Genomic DNA, 20441 nt, shown 5'->3' on the forward strand with positions numbered 1-20441 from the left:
GAACAGCTATCTGCGCAATCCGCATTCCTGTCTCATCTCTAGCTATGTGCGACAAAATCTCTGCTCTCTTGGGCTCCTTCCCCTTAGCACTCCTAGCTAGGTAGTCATCAATATCATCAATAGGTTGCACCTCTATCATTTGTTTACTTTTCTCCATACTTCTCATTAGCCATTCAGAAATAGCGGCCATCTCCATACCATCATCGAGACATATTTCTCGATCAAGTCCTTTCAATGCCGAGATAACATCCTCATTGTCATTAGGATTATCCCTGGTCCAATCATATACCTCATTTCCCAAGCTAACTTCCAAAAGGACAGTAGGGGATTCCGGCTGATCATTATTCTCATCAGGAGGTGCAGATGTCGCTGTGGCATGGAACTCTTGAATATTCTCTGGTAGTATCACTGTGTTCGAATACTACTGAGTCTCCTTGTTTTGTTTTGTTACTTCAATCATTTCGATTGATGAGACACTGGGAGGGGTGAAGGAATGATAGGCGGAATGATAGTCTTATGTTTCTTCTTCACCTCCTCAATCTTCTTCCCTCTGGCCTTGACTTCTCCTGACGTGTTCTTCCTTCTCTTGGGAGCTTGACTCTCTTTGTCTGCATGAATCCTGACATCACTGACAGTCCTTTGATCATCCTCGGAAGTAGACTCTTTCGGCTTCATCCTTTCATAAGTGAAGGGAACACCCATGTCAACTAACTTATTCATCTGTATATCTACCTAGGCGGGAGAAATTCAAGACCTCTCTCATCAATATATTCAGGTCAATCTCTTCTGACTCTGACCAATTAGGCAATAGGATTGCCTTCTTCATTTCACTCTCATATTGTGGATGTGTATGATCTCTATCATCTAATACCTGATCAGGAATGAGGAAAAGTCCACACTTCCTCATGAAATCCACTGACATTCTGGACCACATTCTTCTCTTCACTACTTGCTCGTCCATTAGGTTAGCCCAATAGTCTTCTATGTCAACCTTGTGAGTGAACTTCTCTCCTCTGATCCTTCTGACCTTGTTGTCTGGATCGAATCTTTCTCTCTTCTTGTATGTAGCAAATCGATAGAATGCAAGCTCCTCACTCGCAATGTCGGCGGCTATGGCGGATTGGCAAACCTCTGACATCTTCCCAACTAAAATAGGGAACGTCATTCCTGTCCTGTGCTTCTCTCTCTGGATAACATTGAACTCTAGAAGTTGTCTCACCACTTCCAACAATATCATTCTATCGGTTGGATACCTAGGAAGTCTGTAGGGTTCAGATTGAAACCCATGAATCCTGAGGTATGTGAAAGTGGGAAACTGTATATACCACGATCCATACTTTTCTATTAACTCTGTTGCCTCCTTGGACAATCTTTTGTGGATTCCGCCTTGCAGCATCCGTGTGATGTACATAGTGAATGCATCATTCACTCTCTTATAGTCTTCAATTCTATGCATGCTCAGCTGGGGGTAGCATTCATGACTCTTGAATTGTCCTTGCCCATTCCCGACTTCACCTTTGCATATTAATCCTCTGTATGAAACAAACCGTGCAAGCAGGTACACCAAGTAAGAAGTCATAGTGAATGACTTGGACCGCTCTACATTCCTCAGCTGAAAATCCAGATTGTTACTTATAATCTTGGACCAATTCACTATCGTTCCTCTAAGACAATCCTGGATGAAGTAGAACATCCATCCATCAAATATTGCTCCCTGCAGCATCCCATCACTCTGTCGAGTAGGAATATCAAATCACTATATTCCTCCTTAAAATCTATGCACATGAGTGTCTTGGGAGCCTTGGAATGATGAGACCTAGGCTCAATCATCCACTCTTTGTTAATTAAATTCTTGCATACACCCATCTTCTTCGTGTATCTTTCTGCATAATCCTCCTTGGTCACATCCTTCATGTCTATTCCGCGTGGAATTCCAAACACCTCTACAATAGCATCCTCAGCAAGGTAGGCGATGAGAACGCCCTTAGGAGTCTTAATCATTCTTGTGAGCAGATCGTAACATCGTGCACATTCCAGGATAAGCTCACTGCACTGTATGGACTGTGGAAATCCAACGGCATGGAAAATGTCACTGTTCATAATATTCGCATATGCTGGGGAAGGAACCTGATCTCTGACTCCGAACATCCGACACTGCATCTGGTCGAAGTCTAGGAAATGCATGTTTGTATCAGCGATCTCCTTCCATCTGGATGAAATCTTAAGCTCTGGATAAAATCCAGTCTCCAGCATCTTCAATAGTTCTTTCCTTTCCTTATATCACGACTTTGAAATCGCAATTGTACGAAGCTCGAAGTTAGACTTAGGAAAATAAATAATGTTCTTAATAAAATTCTTGACTTTCTAAAGATTTAGCTAATTTAGAGCATGGAGTCAGGAAATTAATACATACACTTGGTAAATTTTAGCAATTAAGTTCAAAGTGTGACAACACTAAGGCATGGAAGTCTTCCATAAAATTCATTTATACCTCCTTATGCTTAAAAAATATGCAAGCTAAAATGCAAAGGAGTATACCGAATAAATGATGACTAAGGAAAGGTGTGAAAGGTTGTGTTTTCACACAATGAATGTCTAAAGACACCTTCTGCAGTCAACAATGGAGGTCAACAATTCTGAAGACAACCTAAAAAATCAGACTTTTAAAACATGTTGCAATCTTCAAAATGTGCATAATCTTGATAAAAATCAGTTATAATGATCAAAACAATCATATTCAGGAATGTAAGTATGACTGGTAAAAAATTAATTTCTGAGGACAAGTCTGAAAACTAAATACTTCAGACTTACCAACACCTTGCAAACTAGTCAAAAATCCCTAAAAAATGATGAAAAATGGCTAAGGAATCATTTCCAAGCAAAATCGCCAAAATGGTAAGGTGGCTGGAAATGAAAATTTCTGAAAACAACGGCCTAACAATGGAGTTTTCAGACCTGAAACTGTGATAAAATGGTCTAAAAAATGCACATAAAACTCCATAAAACACCTCCAAATCGAAATGCCTAAGTTGGAATTGGCTGGGCAATAAAAACTTAAGTCTGAAAAATTAATGGCAGCCATTAATGGAGGTCAAAATCTGAAGCAAATCAGCTGGCTGGAAATGATGGCAGCCACCAAGCATGAATAAAAATCACAAAAATATGGCACCAAATCACCTCCCAAGAAAAATCAAAATTTTCCCAACTATGGCACTAAACTGAAAATCTGAAAATGTTGTTAATGGTAGCTTGGATCTGTAGCAATGAAGGTCTGAATAGCAAGCAAAATGGTGGAGGAAAAATCGCCTAAGTCTCCAAACATGAAATTGCCAATTTTCACCAAAAAATGCTAAAGTTTGAAAAAATCGCCAAACTTAGCAAAATCGAAATTCTGAAACTGGTCTTTAATGGCAGCCAAGGGGAATAGATCAGCAAGCTGGAAAAAATGGAGGAAAATAAATCCTCAATCCCACACTTCACAAAAACGCCTTGCTAAAAATTCGCTCAACTTGGAGAAAAATCGCTTTCATGGAGACACCTAGCAGATATAATAATAAAATAATGCTAAGTCTCCTCTCATATACTTGCTTTCACCTCTCACTTTCACCACACAAGCAATGTGGGATAAAACACTTGTATAAATGCTTGCTTGGTGAAAACCTAACTTGCTTCTAGAAGATTCAAATATTAAATGATTATTGCAAGTTATTAAATTTTGCTTTTAAATTTTAAATAATCATTAATAATTATTTAAATGCAATTAAAAATGGAGCTTATTTATTAAAATATTGCAAATTAAATCCAAAATAAGCCTCCAAGGGAAAATCGATATAGGTTGGGATTGAAAAATCCCTTTAAAAATCATTAAAATCGTCAAAAATTCCCCATAAGGGAAAATTGATATATGCTTGGACAAAATCCATGCATAACTTCATCAAAATGCACACAAAAGACCTCCCAGGGGAAAATCGATATGAGCTTGGACAAAAATCTACTCTACTTGGAAAAAATCATCCCCAGGGGAAATTCGATGGCAGTCTAGATTGAAAAATCCACACTCCAAACTCACTTCACTTGGAAAAAACCTCTGTGATGGAATTTCAACCTCAATCTGGATGAAAATCCGGACTCAAAACTCTTCAAAATACTCCCAGTGGAAAATCGATCCGTCTGGATGGAAATCCGGACAAAAATCCTCACTATGTTGTCACAAAAATCCTGGTGGAAAATCGACCCAGGCATGGAATCATCCTTAACGTTGTTCGCACTTTAGTCCGCACTCCAGTCCTCACTCCTGGTGGAAAATCAACCCAAGTCTGGATAAATCCTGACACTGCCAAATTTTAGCACTTTTTGGGGAAAATCGATCTGGGTATGGATAAACAGTGGGGGAAAATAGTAGCCAGTATGGTTTTCAAGGGAAACCCATGTGTAGTATGGATTTTGAGTGGGGGAATGGGTTGGGTAGTCTGGAATGTGAGGGGAAAAGCACTTCTAGCATGGAATTTGACCCTTTAACCCTTGGAATATGGATTTCCCTTAGGATTTTATCATTTTAACCACTCAAAATCACTTGAAACGTTAAATTTAAACTGGACTTAGGCTAATTTTCCAAAAATATGAGCGAAATGCTAAGAAAATATTGGAATAAAGTGCAAAATCAATTTAAATAAAACCTTAGGAGTGAGAAAACAACTCCAAAAGGTTTGTTAATACCTTGGCACTTTAAAATCATTGATGCGCGTGTTTAAAAACACGTTAACACTCAAAAGGTCTACACTTAGACAAAACTTAGGATCATTAAAACCCTAGACGGAACTAGGCATGATCAAAACTCCGAGACACGGACACGGGAAAAGCAAAATTGCCCACTAAGCAGCCAAAACCCTAACCTAACAACGCAGAAAGCCGGCAAAGAGGGGGTCCCCGTTGGCAATGGGGCGATGTGTGAAAAGGTCACAACAGGACCCAATGGGTTTGAGGATGGGTCTAGGGTTTGATACCCGTGGGGTCCTCCCAAGGCACATCAAGGGCACTGCGAGTATGGCTCATGTATGCTATATGCATATGCAGACACCTAAATAGTGATATTTTTAGATCAGAAATCATATTTCTATGATTTTTAATTAATCTGAAGCAATATATATCAATATATTGAAGAGATCGATTTTCTCTTCAAGTGCTAGATTTCTCCAATGTATTTAATTTGATTGTTTTTCAGTTTGCTGGGCATTAATGACAGGCATATAAGATACCCAGCATATATATATATATATATATATATATATATATATATATATATATATATATATATATATATATCACGAGCTTTGACTGTATGTGCACAGCATACAATTCACGCACGATACAGCATATTATTCTCACAGGTTTCTCACCTAATCACTGAAGGTCATTCACCAATTGTTCCACAAACTAGACAGCCGATCATTCACAGAGATTGCAGTAAATGAACAGCATATCACACACAGATCGCATTCCTAATGCCCCCGATTGAAGAGATAAAATACCCGATCAAGAGGCGTGAAAAGTCATCACCCCAATCGGGGTGACACATCAAGGAAGGGGTGTGATTCACTAACACCCGAAAGACATCCATTAACAAATGGATACTAACTAAAAGAATCATTATGTAGAATATCGAACATGCAAGCTATTAACTATAGTTAGTGAAATAATAATAATGAGATCGCTGATATAAGACAGCGATGAATATGGTATTAATAATAGTTAAGATAGCAGTCAGGGGAAAGATATCTCCTGCTGCTATAACATCAACAAATAGTCCCCTTGGTGAACCCAGACAAACCCACAAGGCAGCAGCCCTCTCAACTTTAAAACCCCTTTTAGTAAAAAGCACATTTGAAAATATTAAAAGAAAGATAAAAGCAACCTTAAAACACACACACAAAAGCACATGCAACTTACCTATCACTCCAAACTTCCAAAACATTTCTCATTTCATTGTTAAAAGTTGCTATTGTCAAACGAGTGTTGACAAATTGCAAAGGTTTCTTTGGTAAGTGCTGTGGGGATAATTTTATCTTACATTAAGGAAATTCATCATTCCAAATAAGTTTTTCTTCCGTTTTTTATAAAAATTTAAATTTGATTTCCAAGCTTCCAAGAATTTTTTCAGATTTTTGGATTAGTTGATAAAATTATTAATGTTTCCTAGAGCACTGTGTTGCTGTTTTCACTATTGATATTTCATTTATTATATGTTTGCAAGGTTTCTTTAACAATATTATTAATATTAGTTTATATTTAAATGTAGGTACAAGGTTGCTAGTTCTAGCTTAGTGGACCCAAAAACCGAAAGGACATAAAAAGTTGACCAAGGATCATCTATTTGGCAACATTTCACGATAATTGAATAAATTTCTAAAGGAGGGGGTTATCTTTCGCAATGTAATCAATGGAATAACAAGTATAAGAGCTTGTATAGTCATGTGAAAGCCCACTTGTGTGCAATGGCTGGCCGAGGAATTAGAATTTGTCCAAGGTTGAACAATGAGGGATTACCTAAGGAGTGAGATCTCTTGTATATGAAAGAGAAAAAAGCAACAAAAATTGTAAATGAGAGAGCAAAATCAACAAGCCATATTTTTATTGCAGATATGTTGTTGTCATTAATGTCAACTAGAGATCATTGTATGGTGTTGTCATTAATGTCAACTGGAGATTGTTGCAGACCTACTACTCGCCGAAAACAAAAACTTGCCAAGGCCCAAAAGAAAAACTCGACAACTTAAAATTTTTCTTAAATCTAATTAGAAATGCTTTCTTTTTGCAAAATTCAATGAGGAGATGCATCCAATGAGTCAATAAATGAGTACACAAAAGAAACAAGTTGAGTCTAGATATATTCAGTGTTACCTGGAAACGCATTTCCGGCCTCAAGGCACCCATCCTGGAAACGGAGACCATTTCAAGGACTTGGGATGGCCAGAAACGTTTCCAAGCCGTCCCCGATCCCCGAAAATTTTCGGAAACCGTACCAAAAACTTGGGGACGGTCAACTTTTTTCCCGGAGACCATTGACCGTCCCCAGGACGGCAAGGGACGCCCAACCCGTCCCGGGTATGGCTAGCCATTTCTGTTGGTTTTTGTAACTAGGTAGAAAAAAATAAAAGTTGAATTTGTTAGTTTTAATTAGCGTGAAGAGCGGATTCCAATTGCCTAAGGCAACATTGGAATCCGCCCTTAAGGGCTGGGCCCTTTTACCTTGAAAGGGTAACGTGTACCCTTTAGGGTTGGGCCCTTCTCACATGCCACTCTCCTATAGGGCCGACCCTATAACTCACGCCTCATAATATGCCTCTCACCTAAATGAAACGTGTTAATGAAAAGGTAATTAATAAATAATATATTTATTGCAAGCCGACCTAGAGGTCTACTGCCAAGAGAAAGGTATATATATGTGTACTTCAAGATGACGTAATTCAATTCATTATTACATACATCATCAGCAAATGCGATCTGCTCTGATCCTTATCAATTGCGATCAGCCTTATCAAGTGCGATCAGCCTTATGCAAGAATCAGCGAATCAAGCATCTTAGAGAGCGAATCCATTGGAGAACTTGTTGGGCAAGGTGATGCGCTATACTTCAGTGATCTCCCTCTTCAATTGATGTCGATATTCTGCTCTCCCTGAAGACACACTACAGCTGCATATGCTAGGTTCAGTCTGCCCTAGATTGGCAACCAAATCAGATAAGTAATCTGATTCATGTAATTTGCTCATAATTAAGAATCTGATCTGAATCTTTCATGCTGGGTTTTTCCTCCAAGAGGGAGGTTTTCCCAGCGTACTTGTGTCTTGTGTTGTGTATTCTTATTGTTATTTCTGCTTATTCTCAATCTGTTTATAACTTAGGTAACTAGATTAACATCTGATTACCTAAAATCAATAGCTTCCAGCTATAAGGCAATTAAAAAATCAATTTTTTATAGAAAATTCAAAAATATATTATCATTCAGTTTTGAGAGCAATTAATTATTTTTTTAAATTCGGATCCATAATTATTATAATTATTTTTTAATTAAAAAAAGTAAATGTTTTTTAAATTATAAAAAATCTCTTGTAAATTATTATAATATTTATTAATAATTATTAATTTAAGAATTATTAATAAATAATAAATATTATAATAATTTTATAATTTACAAATTACAAACAATAATCATAATATTAATAATTTAATATCGATATAGTTAATAAGTTTCTACCTCCCGCCGATATCTTAAAGTTACTTTAATAATATATGATATCGATATCATAATTCTCCCAAAGAAAAAACGCATACGGCAAAACTAAAGGCCAAAAAAACATTGAGCAAAAAATTAAAAACAGTGTTGGGTGTGCAACGGTAGGTAGGGAGAAGTTTATGGCAGCAAGGAGGAATTCACGCAGGCAGGCAAGGAGAAGGAGATGAATGATCATTGATTCAAATTTCAATGATATTACATAATTAGAATTAGAATCAAGACTCTAATTATAAATGTTATTATATTGCTATGATTAAATTTCAGATATATATATATATAGCCGTCCCCTGTTCCGGGGAAAAAAAAACGTCCCGGAAACCTGTTTCCCCGTCCCCCCGTCCCGGAAACTCGGGCTAACATAGGATATATTTGATTGATTTAAATGCAAATTGGGTACAAAATGGCATCCTCTTGTGGAATTTTGAAGGCTGATAAACTGCAACAAAATGAAATATAAAATTGTTTTGGTAAAACTTAAAGTAAATACTGCATTAAAATATTTTACATCTTCCTCTTCCCAGCTCTAGTGAAAACTAGGGGAAAGATAGAACTAGAGGGTCTAGTCCTAGGAGTTCGATGTGGCTCCTACACCCAAAGAAATAGCAATCAGGAAAAAAACGCGATTTTCCCGATTAATCGGTAATTGGATGCTTCCCAAAAAAATCGCCAAAAAATCGTTGACTAGGGCAAATGATTTTCAACGATTATATCCCGATTAAAACGCGATTAAAAACGCCAATTAATCACCGGTAATCGCAAATAAAAAAAACCCTAATTTCGTGAAAATAAAACGCGCTAAAAACGTCTTGTTTTTCCTTTATAATGCGACACTGGGCTACGAAGTTTTCATCGCAAGCTGCTACGAAGTGAGTCTGAGATTCTGAGTTGCGAATTAAATCTTCTCCATTGTGAGCTGCTGAGGTTTTAACGTGCGAGCTGCTGAGGTGACAGACATTCCTTGTACATCGTGCGACTACTGTTTCCAGGTATTTTTCGCATAGTCTGCAAGCTATTTATAATTTTATATTACTCTTGCGAATTGCTCAAATTTATTCTCTATCTGTAAATATCATTTGGAAAATTCTATAGATGTAAATAGCAAATTCTACCTGTAACAGAGAATAAATTATTTACATTTACGTTTACATTTGCTGATAATAACTTGTAATAGAGAATAAATTATTACAAGTTCTGCAAATGTAAATAATTATTGGAAAATTTACTCCCACCCTTTCAACAAAAGTTTGACATGACATTAAATCGAAAAAAATCAGAGAATGAATAGAAACCATTGGTATATTTTTCCATCTCTTGACAGACACTCCATTAATAATTAATAGAGTGATTTACTTTGATTTTTACGTTTTAGGCAATCCATTATTTACCTGGCTAATGTTATATTACTGTTGAAAATACCTGGCTAATGTTGAAGATATACACGAATATACAGTATATTTTTATTACTGTAAATATACAGTATAAATTTATACTGTTAGATTTATATTCTGTTAATTTATATACTGTTAATTTATTCTGTTAAATTTAACAGAATATAAATTTATATTCTGTTATTTTATTCTGTTAAATTTAACAGAATATAAATTTAACAATACAAATTAACAGAATTCTGTATATTTAGAAATAAAATAACAGTAATAAAATTATACACAGAATAAATTTATATTCTGTATGTTAAATTCTTTATATGCACTGTGACTTTATGCTCTTTTGACAGTGAACACACAAAAGCTTATTACTATTTAATTTTGTGATAAAATAATTTGCATTTTATTATTTCTGTTTATTATCTGATTTATTTCATGTATAGTAGTAATTTTCTGTGTTTATCAGTATTGTAGTAATTTTCTGTGTTTATCTCTAATATTTCTGTTGTAATTTTACAATATTCCTGTGTTTATCTCTAATATTTCTCTAGATATTTTCTGTGTTTATCAGTATTGTAGTAATTATTTATTTCTGTACAATATCTCTAATATTTCTGTTTATTATCTGATTTATTTCATGTATTGTAGTAATTTTCTGTGTTTATCAGTATTGTACAGAAATAAATAATTTTTGTTTATTATCAGATTTATTAGAGATTTATTTCATGTATAAATATTTCGTTTATTAATCAGTTTATTACAGATTTATTTTGTGTATAATTATTTCGTTTAGTATCTAATTTATTTGAAATTTTCTGTAATTTGTGTATGCATTATTATGTCTTAAATCAGATTAGGATTCATAATACATTTGAAATTAAGGAACAATTAGGATTCATAATACATTTGACAGTTACATTTGATAGGAACAATAAGGATTCATAATACAAATTAGGAACAACTAGGATTCTACAAATACTTTTGAAATTTCTATTTTGCTAGGTTAGAAACCATATCTTCAGTTGTTGTAAACATGATATTCAATTAGATTAACACTTCCAATTTCCCATGTTAATGAAATTCAAATGCAATTATTGTACACAAACCCAACCCTAGATCCCTCAGAATTAAAGATTGAGTGAATGTCTTTGCAGAACTGATTCTTCATCACAATGCCACGTCTAAAAGACTTTGCGTAGACACATTGCACAGCAATTCCTAGTAGCACAAAGGTCAAGTGCAATTGGTGTCTAGAGGACATCAGTGGTGGAAATTATCGTTTCAAATTGCATTTGTCAAAAGAACGAGGAAATAACACTGAGATATGCAAAAGATGCCCTACAAATGTCTCGTATCAGGCAAAGCAAGCTCTTGAAGGGATTGCTGAGAGCAAGGCCAAAAATGCAAGAACTGGGGTTGAACTAGGTTCTAGTTCTGCAAATGCCAGGAGGAACCGTTTGGGTGAGGAGGATGGTGAAGAAGGGGGTTTCAATGAATCTGGGTCACCACCTAGTTCTATAGCACGTGGACCAAACACAGGTGGAGGAAACATCAACACTTTCTTCCAACCTCGTACTACACCGGGATCCCAAACCACTTTGGAGAGTACAGGATGGAGGAAAAATGTCATAGAACAAGCAAAGAAAGCAATTGGTAATTTTTGGTACTCCTCTCACTTGGCATTCCATGCTTCCAGAAATCCATATTGGCAACCTATGCTAGATGCTATTGCAGTTGTAGGTCCGGGTTTTCAAACCCCATCTTCTGAGTCTTTGAGGGTTGGAATGCTACAAGATGCAGTACGGGATGTTGAAGATGTTGTTAAAGAGCATCGGTTACATTGGGCTATTACTGGTTGTAGCATTATGTCAGATGGCTGGACAAATAGAAGGAACCGGACTCTAATTAACTTCCTTGTCTCTTGTGAGTTTGGCACTGTTTTTTTGAAATCTGTGGATGCATCTAATATTTCAAAAAACACAACTGCATTGTTTGAGATGTATGACATGGTAGTTACGGATGTAGGGCCACAAAATGTGGTTCAATTTATCACTGACAATGTTGTTGCTTGTCTTGCTACTGGGAAACTTCTGACAAATAAATACCCTTCTAATTTTTTTACACCATGTGCAACACATTGCCTTGATCTAACCCTAGAGGACATTGGAAAAATTGAATGGGTTAGGGAGGCATTTCAGAAGGTTCACAATGTGACCAAATTTATTTATAATCACACAAGGGTTTTGGCTATGATGCGCTCTTTCACTGGGGGCAAGGAGCTAGTTTGACCGGGGGTGACAAGATTTGCAACAAACTTCCTTGCATTGCAGAAACTATGTGAGCAAAAAGGTAATTTGAGGCAAATGTTTGTTTCAACTGAGTGGATGGAGTCTAGCTTCAGAATTCGAGCAAATAGCATAGTAGCAACAGAGTTCATCTATTCTACCAACTTTTGGGAATCGATTGAACAAATTGTACAATTTTAAGAGCCTCTAGTAAAAGTTTTGAGACTGGTGGATGGGGAAAACCCCCCATGGGATATCTGTATGAGGCCATGGATAGGGCCAAGGAGGTGATAAGGAGTAAGTTGGGAAATAACAAGGATATGTATATGCCGTTGTGGGACATAATTGATAGGAGATGGGATGGACAGATGCACACTCCTCTCCATGTCGCGGGATACTTTCTCAATCCTTTGTTATTCTATAAGACTCCATACATGGATATTGATGCTGAGATCAAACAAGGCTTCTTCAAGTGCATAGAGAAAATGTTTCCTACTATGGAAAAACTTGATGCGGCTACGGCAGAGTTGCAAGTGTATAGGCAGGCTAAGGGTTTCTCTCTTGTAGGGTTGCCCTGCAATGCAGGAAGACCATGCAACCAGGTAGACTCTATAAAATTTTGAAAATCTCTTCATTTTGCCAACATGCTCATTGTTTGTTAAGATTTTAAGACAGTCTTACAATATCACCTCCATATAATGTATTTTTCAGCTCAATGGTGAGCTTCTTTTGGAGATGAAATACCAAATTTAAGGTGGATGGCAGTGCGCATTTTGAGCCAACCATGCAGCTCATCAACTTCTAAGCGTAATTGGAGTGTTTTTAAACACACACATTCCAAGAAACGCAACCGCCTATCACAACAACGAATGAATGACTTGGTATTCGTTCACCACAACCTCCAGTTAAAGATAAAGAAAGCTCAAGGTGAGAATATTAATATATAGTTGCAATAGTTGAAATTGTATTCACTATTCATTATGTTTCTCACTCGTAAGGCAAAGACTAATTTCTACATGGCAAAAATCAGGAACTATTGAGGAAGACTCGCCAATTGACCTGGATGAGATAGATCCAGAGTGTGAGTTGATTGTTGTTGATGATGATGATGATCATGATACTCCACTTGAGTCTGTAGATTTTGATATCATGAGGGAAGCCAATTGGGATCGTGAATGGTTCAATCGAGCTAAGAGAGGCTCTCACCCGGGAGCTTCATCATCAAAGCCTGCTCCCCTCTAGCATGTCATTGTCTATAGTTGATTTTTTGGAATTTTGTACTTAGTTTACAAGTTGACTTTGTACAAAGTCACAAACTATATTGTAATTGACATTTTGACATCTATCACCATCTAGATATTATTTATGTTGTGGTATGTTTTTGTGCAATGTAATTAGCGATATGAATATAAACAACGAAAATCTATTTTCTACAATTCATGTGTTGAAGTGTCTATTTTATTTCCCTAAAATATCTCTATGCTATGGAAATGCCCTTAAATATTAAAAAATAGTAGTTTTTGATTGTTTTTCTGCAATTTTTTACGTTTTTTTGTAAATCCGATTTTTTCCCAATTTTTTCATGATTTTTTCAAAAAATCTTATACTTTTGTTGCCAATTAATTCCCCAAACGATTAATGTTTCTTTGCCTACACCTCGCCAAAATGAGGTTGAGGATAGCACCCCTCGCGAGGGTCTAAGGGAGAGAGATAGAGAAGTAGAGAGATAGGTCTAAATCTTGGGGGAGAGAGGAGAGAGTGAGATAGAGAGTGGTAAAGAAAGGGGATAGAGGAAGAGTGATAGGGAGATAGATAGGTCTAGAATTCAGGGCAGATAAAGTGAGTGAGATAGAGAGAGCGAGAGAATGCGGATAGGAGCCTACTAATTACTGAAATTTGACTGTCTAAAAATTTAAAAGATCTTCTTAAACCCAGACTTTGCATTATAATTCCTTGAGATCTGCAACCACTCTTAAACATCCTACCAATATATACATGAAATAAAGTATAAGAAAGGTTTCTTATACTTAAATGTTATATTTCAGGTATATATTCTAATAAAGAGAATGAGACTGACTTGAAAAAAAAAATAGATAAGTTTTTGACGTGATTGGGCCTCTTTTATTATTTAATAGAGTTTTTGCCAGAGGCTCACTGAGCTTTTCTAAAAAACTCGCCAAAAACTGTGACTTTTTATGCAAGTTAATGGCATAAATATTCGTCGAGAAAAAAAACTCGTGAGTTTTTCAAAACCTGCGAGTACTCCATCTATGGTTGCAAATTTGGAGCTGTGTTTTGATATGGCATTGAATGTTCCTATTTGGATACCCAAAGGGGGAGATTGTTGTGTGATGACAATGTGTCCAACCTATGATTATATTCTTGAAAGTTTGTCGTTGGATGTCAAAATGTGTGATCGAAAGTTCATGGTTAGATGTCAAAATATGTGATTGAGAAGTTCATGGTTGGATGTCAAATGTGCTTTGATTCATAGATTGTTGCAATGAAATAAATCAAGTATGATGTGTCAGTCTTGGTGTCTCTAGCTCAAGAGATTGTACTGCATTTCTCTTCAACTGAAGATATGATTTTACAATTTGGAAGTAAGACAAAGGAAGATGAATAGTTTGTACTTTTTATGTTTCCCATTTCAGGTCACAAAGTCAAAGCAAATACTTCTTGTGCATGCAGAGTAAAGATGATTTTGCTATTTATCAGGATGGGTCAAAGGAATGCTTTGCACTTCTTTGCATTTCAATTGTGGCTCTTGCAATTCCGAGAACTTGCTCATATTGTCTGTATATTACTTTTCTTCAAGTTTCACGTGTTCGGGTGTACTACAAATATGAACCTAATTGCTATATCTCAAGACAATGTTACCTAGTGTGCATGCGATGATTGGTTTTAGAATATGTTGGTTTGTGACAGCTAAATTGATCGTGACAGTGTGAAAGAATGGTGCAAGAATGATGGTGTATGTCATATGATGTTGTTATTTGCTCTGCACTATGGTTCCTAATCTTTCCAAAACTGTTTGTTGACTATTGTGGACATATGGAAGGATAAGTAGTTGTCTAGCTGACCTAGGATATTTGTGCAATGTCTTGTGGTTTGTGCCAGCATGGAGAAGTGTGATAAGGTGACTTGGGTGCAATTTACCTCTTACCTCAATTCGCATTTACTTCACTTCCATCATGGAAGTGTTTGGGACCGACCTCCTTGGGGGATGCACATTTCATGCCTATACGCTTCATCCCGACCAACTTAGAGTATGTGTGCCACTATTTTGATGTTCTTGCTAGCATGGAGATATGTTCTAAGTTAAATTAGGTCTTGTTTATCTTTTGGATTGGACCGCAATTGCTCTCTTCTGTCTGCAGATGTTTATAGGGCCGACCTCTTTAGTTGATGCACGTCTCATGTTCATATACTTCATCTTGGCCAACTTGGGGAGTTTGTTGACGCTTGTGGAGGATATAAATAAAAGATCAAATCGGTTGCAATTGTATGGATGTTGAGGGAGTGTGGTGTGGTGCAAAGAAGAGATTATTGCATACCGGAGGCAATGAACCGAAGGTAATCTTATTTGGACAAGCATGGAAGTATGCTAGAGGCAGTGAGCCGAAGGTAGTTGATGGTGCAAAAGTGTGGCGGTGGGAATTCATCAATCACTCATGATACTCTGAGGTTGTAGCCTCTTCTCTAAATGTTGTAATCATCAGGGAGTAGTGAACTTCCTTTGGTTGAAGCCATAAAACTATCATTCAGGGAGTTGTAACTTCCTTTGGTTATAGACCGAAAACAAAGCTTTAAATCTATTTATAATATTGTGAGGCTGGATTCGGACAGTAGCTTCAAGCAGCTTGTTCACGATGGTTTTTCCCTTGTTGGGTTTTACATGTAAATCTGGTGTCTTCATGTGCAATGGTGTTGAATGCTTTGTTCTTTCTGTTTTTCATTGCTGCTGATTTGCTGTAAGAAGTATTTGGTTTTTAGTGGTGCTAAAGGGTTTGAGAATTGATTGAATATTGATTCACACCCCCCGCCCCCCCATCTCAATATTCCGGTGTACCTAACACTTTTAGCCAGGAAAAGATCAAAAGACCCACCTTTAGGGCCATCTTCCACTTCTCCAATAGTGGCTTCCCCACATACATTCATTGCAACACCCTCTTCTCAAAAAGACAAAACACCTTTTTGCTGCAAAAGAAGCCCATTAGATAGGGCATTTCAAAAATGAAGCAAGGGGCATAGCAAATGAACACATTGTGCATTACATTTATGCCAATGGGATTCCTTTCCACTTAATGAGATCATCATATTGGTAAGAAATTGTGACAGCAATCAATCAAACACCTGTAGGTTATAGAGGTCCTAGGTTTGAAAATATGTGCACCACCTTATTGGCAAAAGAAAAATATTTTATAGAGATATCTTTGTAGCCAATCAAGGATTAATAGGCCAAAATGAGAGTGTCCATTGTTCCTAATAGATGGAAAGATTGCAAAAACAAGCCTTTAATTAATGTCACTGCAGTATGTCCTAAAGAGTTGATGCTTTTGAAGGTAGTTTGCAGAGTAGTAAGTTTACTGGTTGAGGCAGCTTGTCACCACATTTTTTGGACATGTGCTGTCCACTAACTCAATTTGGTGAAGAAGAAGATTGGCACACAAATTGAGTGGATAAAACCATGAAAAACTCTCATGAGCAAACAACTGTGGTGGCAAGCCAGTTGCAATCCAATAAAGCAATCGCAAGTCCTTCAATATATATTATCTATTGCAAAGAATTTAGAAACTCAAGAATGCTATGACTATTATTGTATATGCACTAGGCAATGGTCAAGATATAGAGCATGGTACAATACACCTAGCAGCAAACAATTGGGTGACTGAGAGTCAACATGTCAAACCAATTCTCAATACCCCATTTTACCATACCATGTGATTGATTATATGTTCCCCATCATGCATCTAGCATGAAGACCACCATGGTGAACATGAAGATGGACAAGAAAAAACTAATGTAATTAACACTATTAGTTAAGGTGAGTCTAGTGTGAATATGCTTCCATAGGACACTTAGTCATTCTTACGAAAGCCTACTATTTGGACTCCAAACTTCCAACAGGTGAGAGTCAGAAACACATAAAATTGCTAGGGGTGCTTCTGGGACACAAGGTATTTATTGGAAAACAACCCTTTATTCTGAATTTTGCAATCATCTCTTTATGCAAAAACCCTACAATGCACTATTAGGTTGTGCTTGGTCGATAGTAGCCAAAGCCAACCAGAATTGGAAGGAGGATTTACTCCCCTTTGTAAATTCAGGCTGAAATGAATCATAAAATAAGCAAGGAACAAGCTTCGTCAAAATAGTCAGACTCTAAATCTAAAGTTGAGAACCCTAAAGATGGAAACCAGCAGCCTATGGAGCCAAACAGAAAAGAGATTGTGAAGTTATAGTCATACCCCAAAATGAGATAAACTCCCTAAACAATTTGTTGCATTTGCAGATAAAAGACCATGAGGTGTTCCAGCCAAACTATAACAGAATTCAAATTATCAAGATAAAAGTAGAGGCCTTGCAAATAGATGAGTAAAATAGAAAACACTAGCTATATTGAGACTGTTTTGACTGTCAATGTTTCAATCAGCTTAACCTCCTGATTTAATAGATAACAAAGTCAAGGATTAAATGCTCAAGGACATGCTAAATGCACCTAACACGTTGATGCCAATGTAGGGTCAATTCCCTTAGTTCCAACTTCCAACTGTGCATACAGAGTCGCTCTAGAAATTGCTGATCCCTTCAACTTGATGCGCTGAAGAGAAGTTGTCATTTTAGCACCTACATACTCTCGTTAAAAAATAAAAGAATGCAAACTTCTTATGGTATCTCCCAAAAAGGTGTTTCAATCAAAATACATTACAAAAGATAGCAAAACATTCGCAACAGACCCAAAAAATGGTCTTCCAAAGAAAGAAACTACCAGTCCCTTACTTTCATTGCCTGTGCCTGATTGCTAAAATGACAGTCCTAAACATATTGTTTTCTCTTGACACCTCAAATTTGAGTATTAGTTACCAGAACCTCAAGTCCATAGCTACAGAAGTAAATTATAACTGGTTACTGTAAGACTGGCCACTGCAGAAGATTTCATCCTTCCATTTAGAAATCTTCCAAGTTCAACCAAAAAAAAATGAATTTCCAGGTTTTTTTGGTCATTTAAATATTGTAATCTTTTATTCTTTTCTTTTGCAGATGGGAGCCACCACAACCAAACTGGCTGGAAATAGCCATTTTGGACCTGGAATGCCAATATAACACCCACAAGCATTTATGTGCTGTTTCCAAATCAGTAAATGACACAGAAACATTTCAATACATTCTTTATCTGGAGTGCTTTGAGTGTTTCAGGGCGCTGAAACCCTCTGCCCATCTTGACGTTCCCTCAAATTAAGTCTACAATCCTATTTAACCATTTCTAATCAATATGATGAAAATATTCAGGAAAAAGGTATCAACTTACTTCCCTGAACTGCTGACAGAAACACAAGAGTATGATTCATAAGTTACTTGACCAACACGATGCTTCATTTGCTTGATCTGCAAAGCTTCTGAAGAATCTGTTCTCAACCTTCCTGTCTCAGATATAGAATTTGTGTTTGCCAATGAAGGGTTGGTGGGATTAGATAGTTGGAAATTTAATAGCTTCAGTTCCCTTTCGGCTGTAAATACTACAGAATGTTCCCTACTGCCAGAGAGTGTTGGAAGAGGAGCTGCTGCTGGCAGAGACCTTGCATCAAATTCACTGAGAAAAACACCAAGGCTAGTACCAGTTGCAACCAAGTGTGGCTGCAGAGAATGTACAACCATACAATATGCCTGCAAGGAATTTATAACTGATTAGCTTCACCTAATATGAATCATAGAAATTCAACTCAATAAATAATGAGAGATAACAATCAACACATAATTGATAATACATAGCAAACCTGAAAATCGGGATAAAAAGTTTATTGTAAAATAATAAGAGTATCACTTTTTATTACAAATCCCTATGTTAATGCCAGCACCATTAATGATCAAAAGGAAAAAGTATCTAGCAAATGGCATGCTTTACGATTCTACAATATTAATATTCATCCCAAAAGTTGTGAACCAACAAATTGCTGTATCATGCACCCTATAGTATGAATCATTTCATTATGCAGCATCCCGCCTCTATCAAATACTAGAATTCTTTTTACCCTAATGCTATTCTATTTGTGAGTAGATGTACTTGTGAATGTCATTCACCTATTTGGGTCATTTATGAACAATAATTTCTTTCTTTGTTTCTTTCTTAGGGATTTGTACAAAGATTTTATCAGGAGGTGCATGCACACTGATTGGACAATGTATAAAAACCTATAGTTGTCATTTGCCATGAGAGAACAAACCAGAGTTGATGCTCCCAACAGACAGGCACAAAAACTACCTTCAAAAATGAACCATCACTACTGAAGACCCCAGAGGCTCTCATGGAATGAAGTATATTTATATGTTTGTGTCATGTTTTTTCCTTGACATTCAGAATAATATGTCAAGATTTGAGGCTACAATAACTCTGCCCTGGATGCTTTGTAAAGATTTCGGGCTACACCGAATTAGCTCTGAAAACTGTCAGGATTTGGGGTTACATTGAACCTGCTCTGAATAATGATGTCAGGAATTGGGGCAACATTGAATCTGCTCTGAATACTTTGTCAGGACATGGGATTCTATTCAATGTACTAAACTAAGTCTGCATAAGAACTCTAAAGATTGTTTACCTAGTTTTTAATCTAATCCTGCATTGCTTTACCCCCTCTTGTTGTGTTTACATTTTGTTAGCTCTTAGTGTTTAGTTACTTTAAATAATCCAGGGTCTTTTTATGCTAGTACATCTCTAATGTCACTGGATCTACTCTAAGCCCCATTGACCTCCTTTGGTCATTTGTGGATATTAATATAGTCTCCTTCTTTCTGAAGTTAAAATTTAAGACTTGTGGTATGTCAATTTTCCAGGGATGCAATGCATCATTACTATGTGCAATATTACGGCCAATTCAAAGAAAAATTCAACTAAAAGTATGTTATAGAGTGTCAAAACTAGACACTCGAGAAAAAAAAAACTAATCTACTCATGATGACTACCGTCACAGCTATAAGTTGCCAAATAACTGGCTTCTTTAAGTCCTAGTAGCACTTTCCAAAATTTTGGGAGCTAAAATTTAACTTTCGAAAAACAATCACTAAGGTATTTATATTTCAAAAGTCACAATGTAAAACTAGTATTTCTGTTTCTATCTCAGATCTTAAACTGAAAGTGAAGTTAATTCTATTTTTTATTTTTTTGGTTTCAATAAGCTGCTGTATTAAATTAGGCACATGGCAGCTCTGCTCTACCCTGTGTATTACACATAACTTTGGCTTTCAACCATAAACTAATACAA

The 20441-nt window shown here is 36.4% G+C and overlaps 1 protein-coding gene across 1 annotated transcript in view; it reads right to left on the bottom strand.

Moving 5' to 3' along the window:
- The window catches only part of LOC131068261 (uncharacterized), a 197981-nt gene that overhangs the window by 90625 nt on the left and 86915 nt on the right, over positions 1-20441 (bottom strand). The window contains exon 11 of the mRNA XM_058003441.2: positions 18494-18849. Within this exon, the coding sequence (XP_057859424.1) occupies positions 18494-18849 (356 nt within the window). The remainder of the gene's footprint in view (positions 1-18493; positions 18850-20441) is intronic.

This window comes from Cryptomeria japonica, chromosome 11 (genome assembly GCF_030272615.1).
Source record: "Cryptomeria japonica chromosome 11, Sugi_1.0, whole genome shotgun sequence".
In the NCBI taxonomy this organism is placed as follows: Eukaryota; Viridiplantae; Streptophyta; class Pinopsida; order Cupressales; family Cupressaceae; genus Cryptomeria; species Cryptomeria japonica.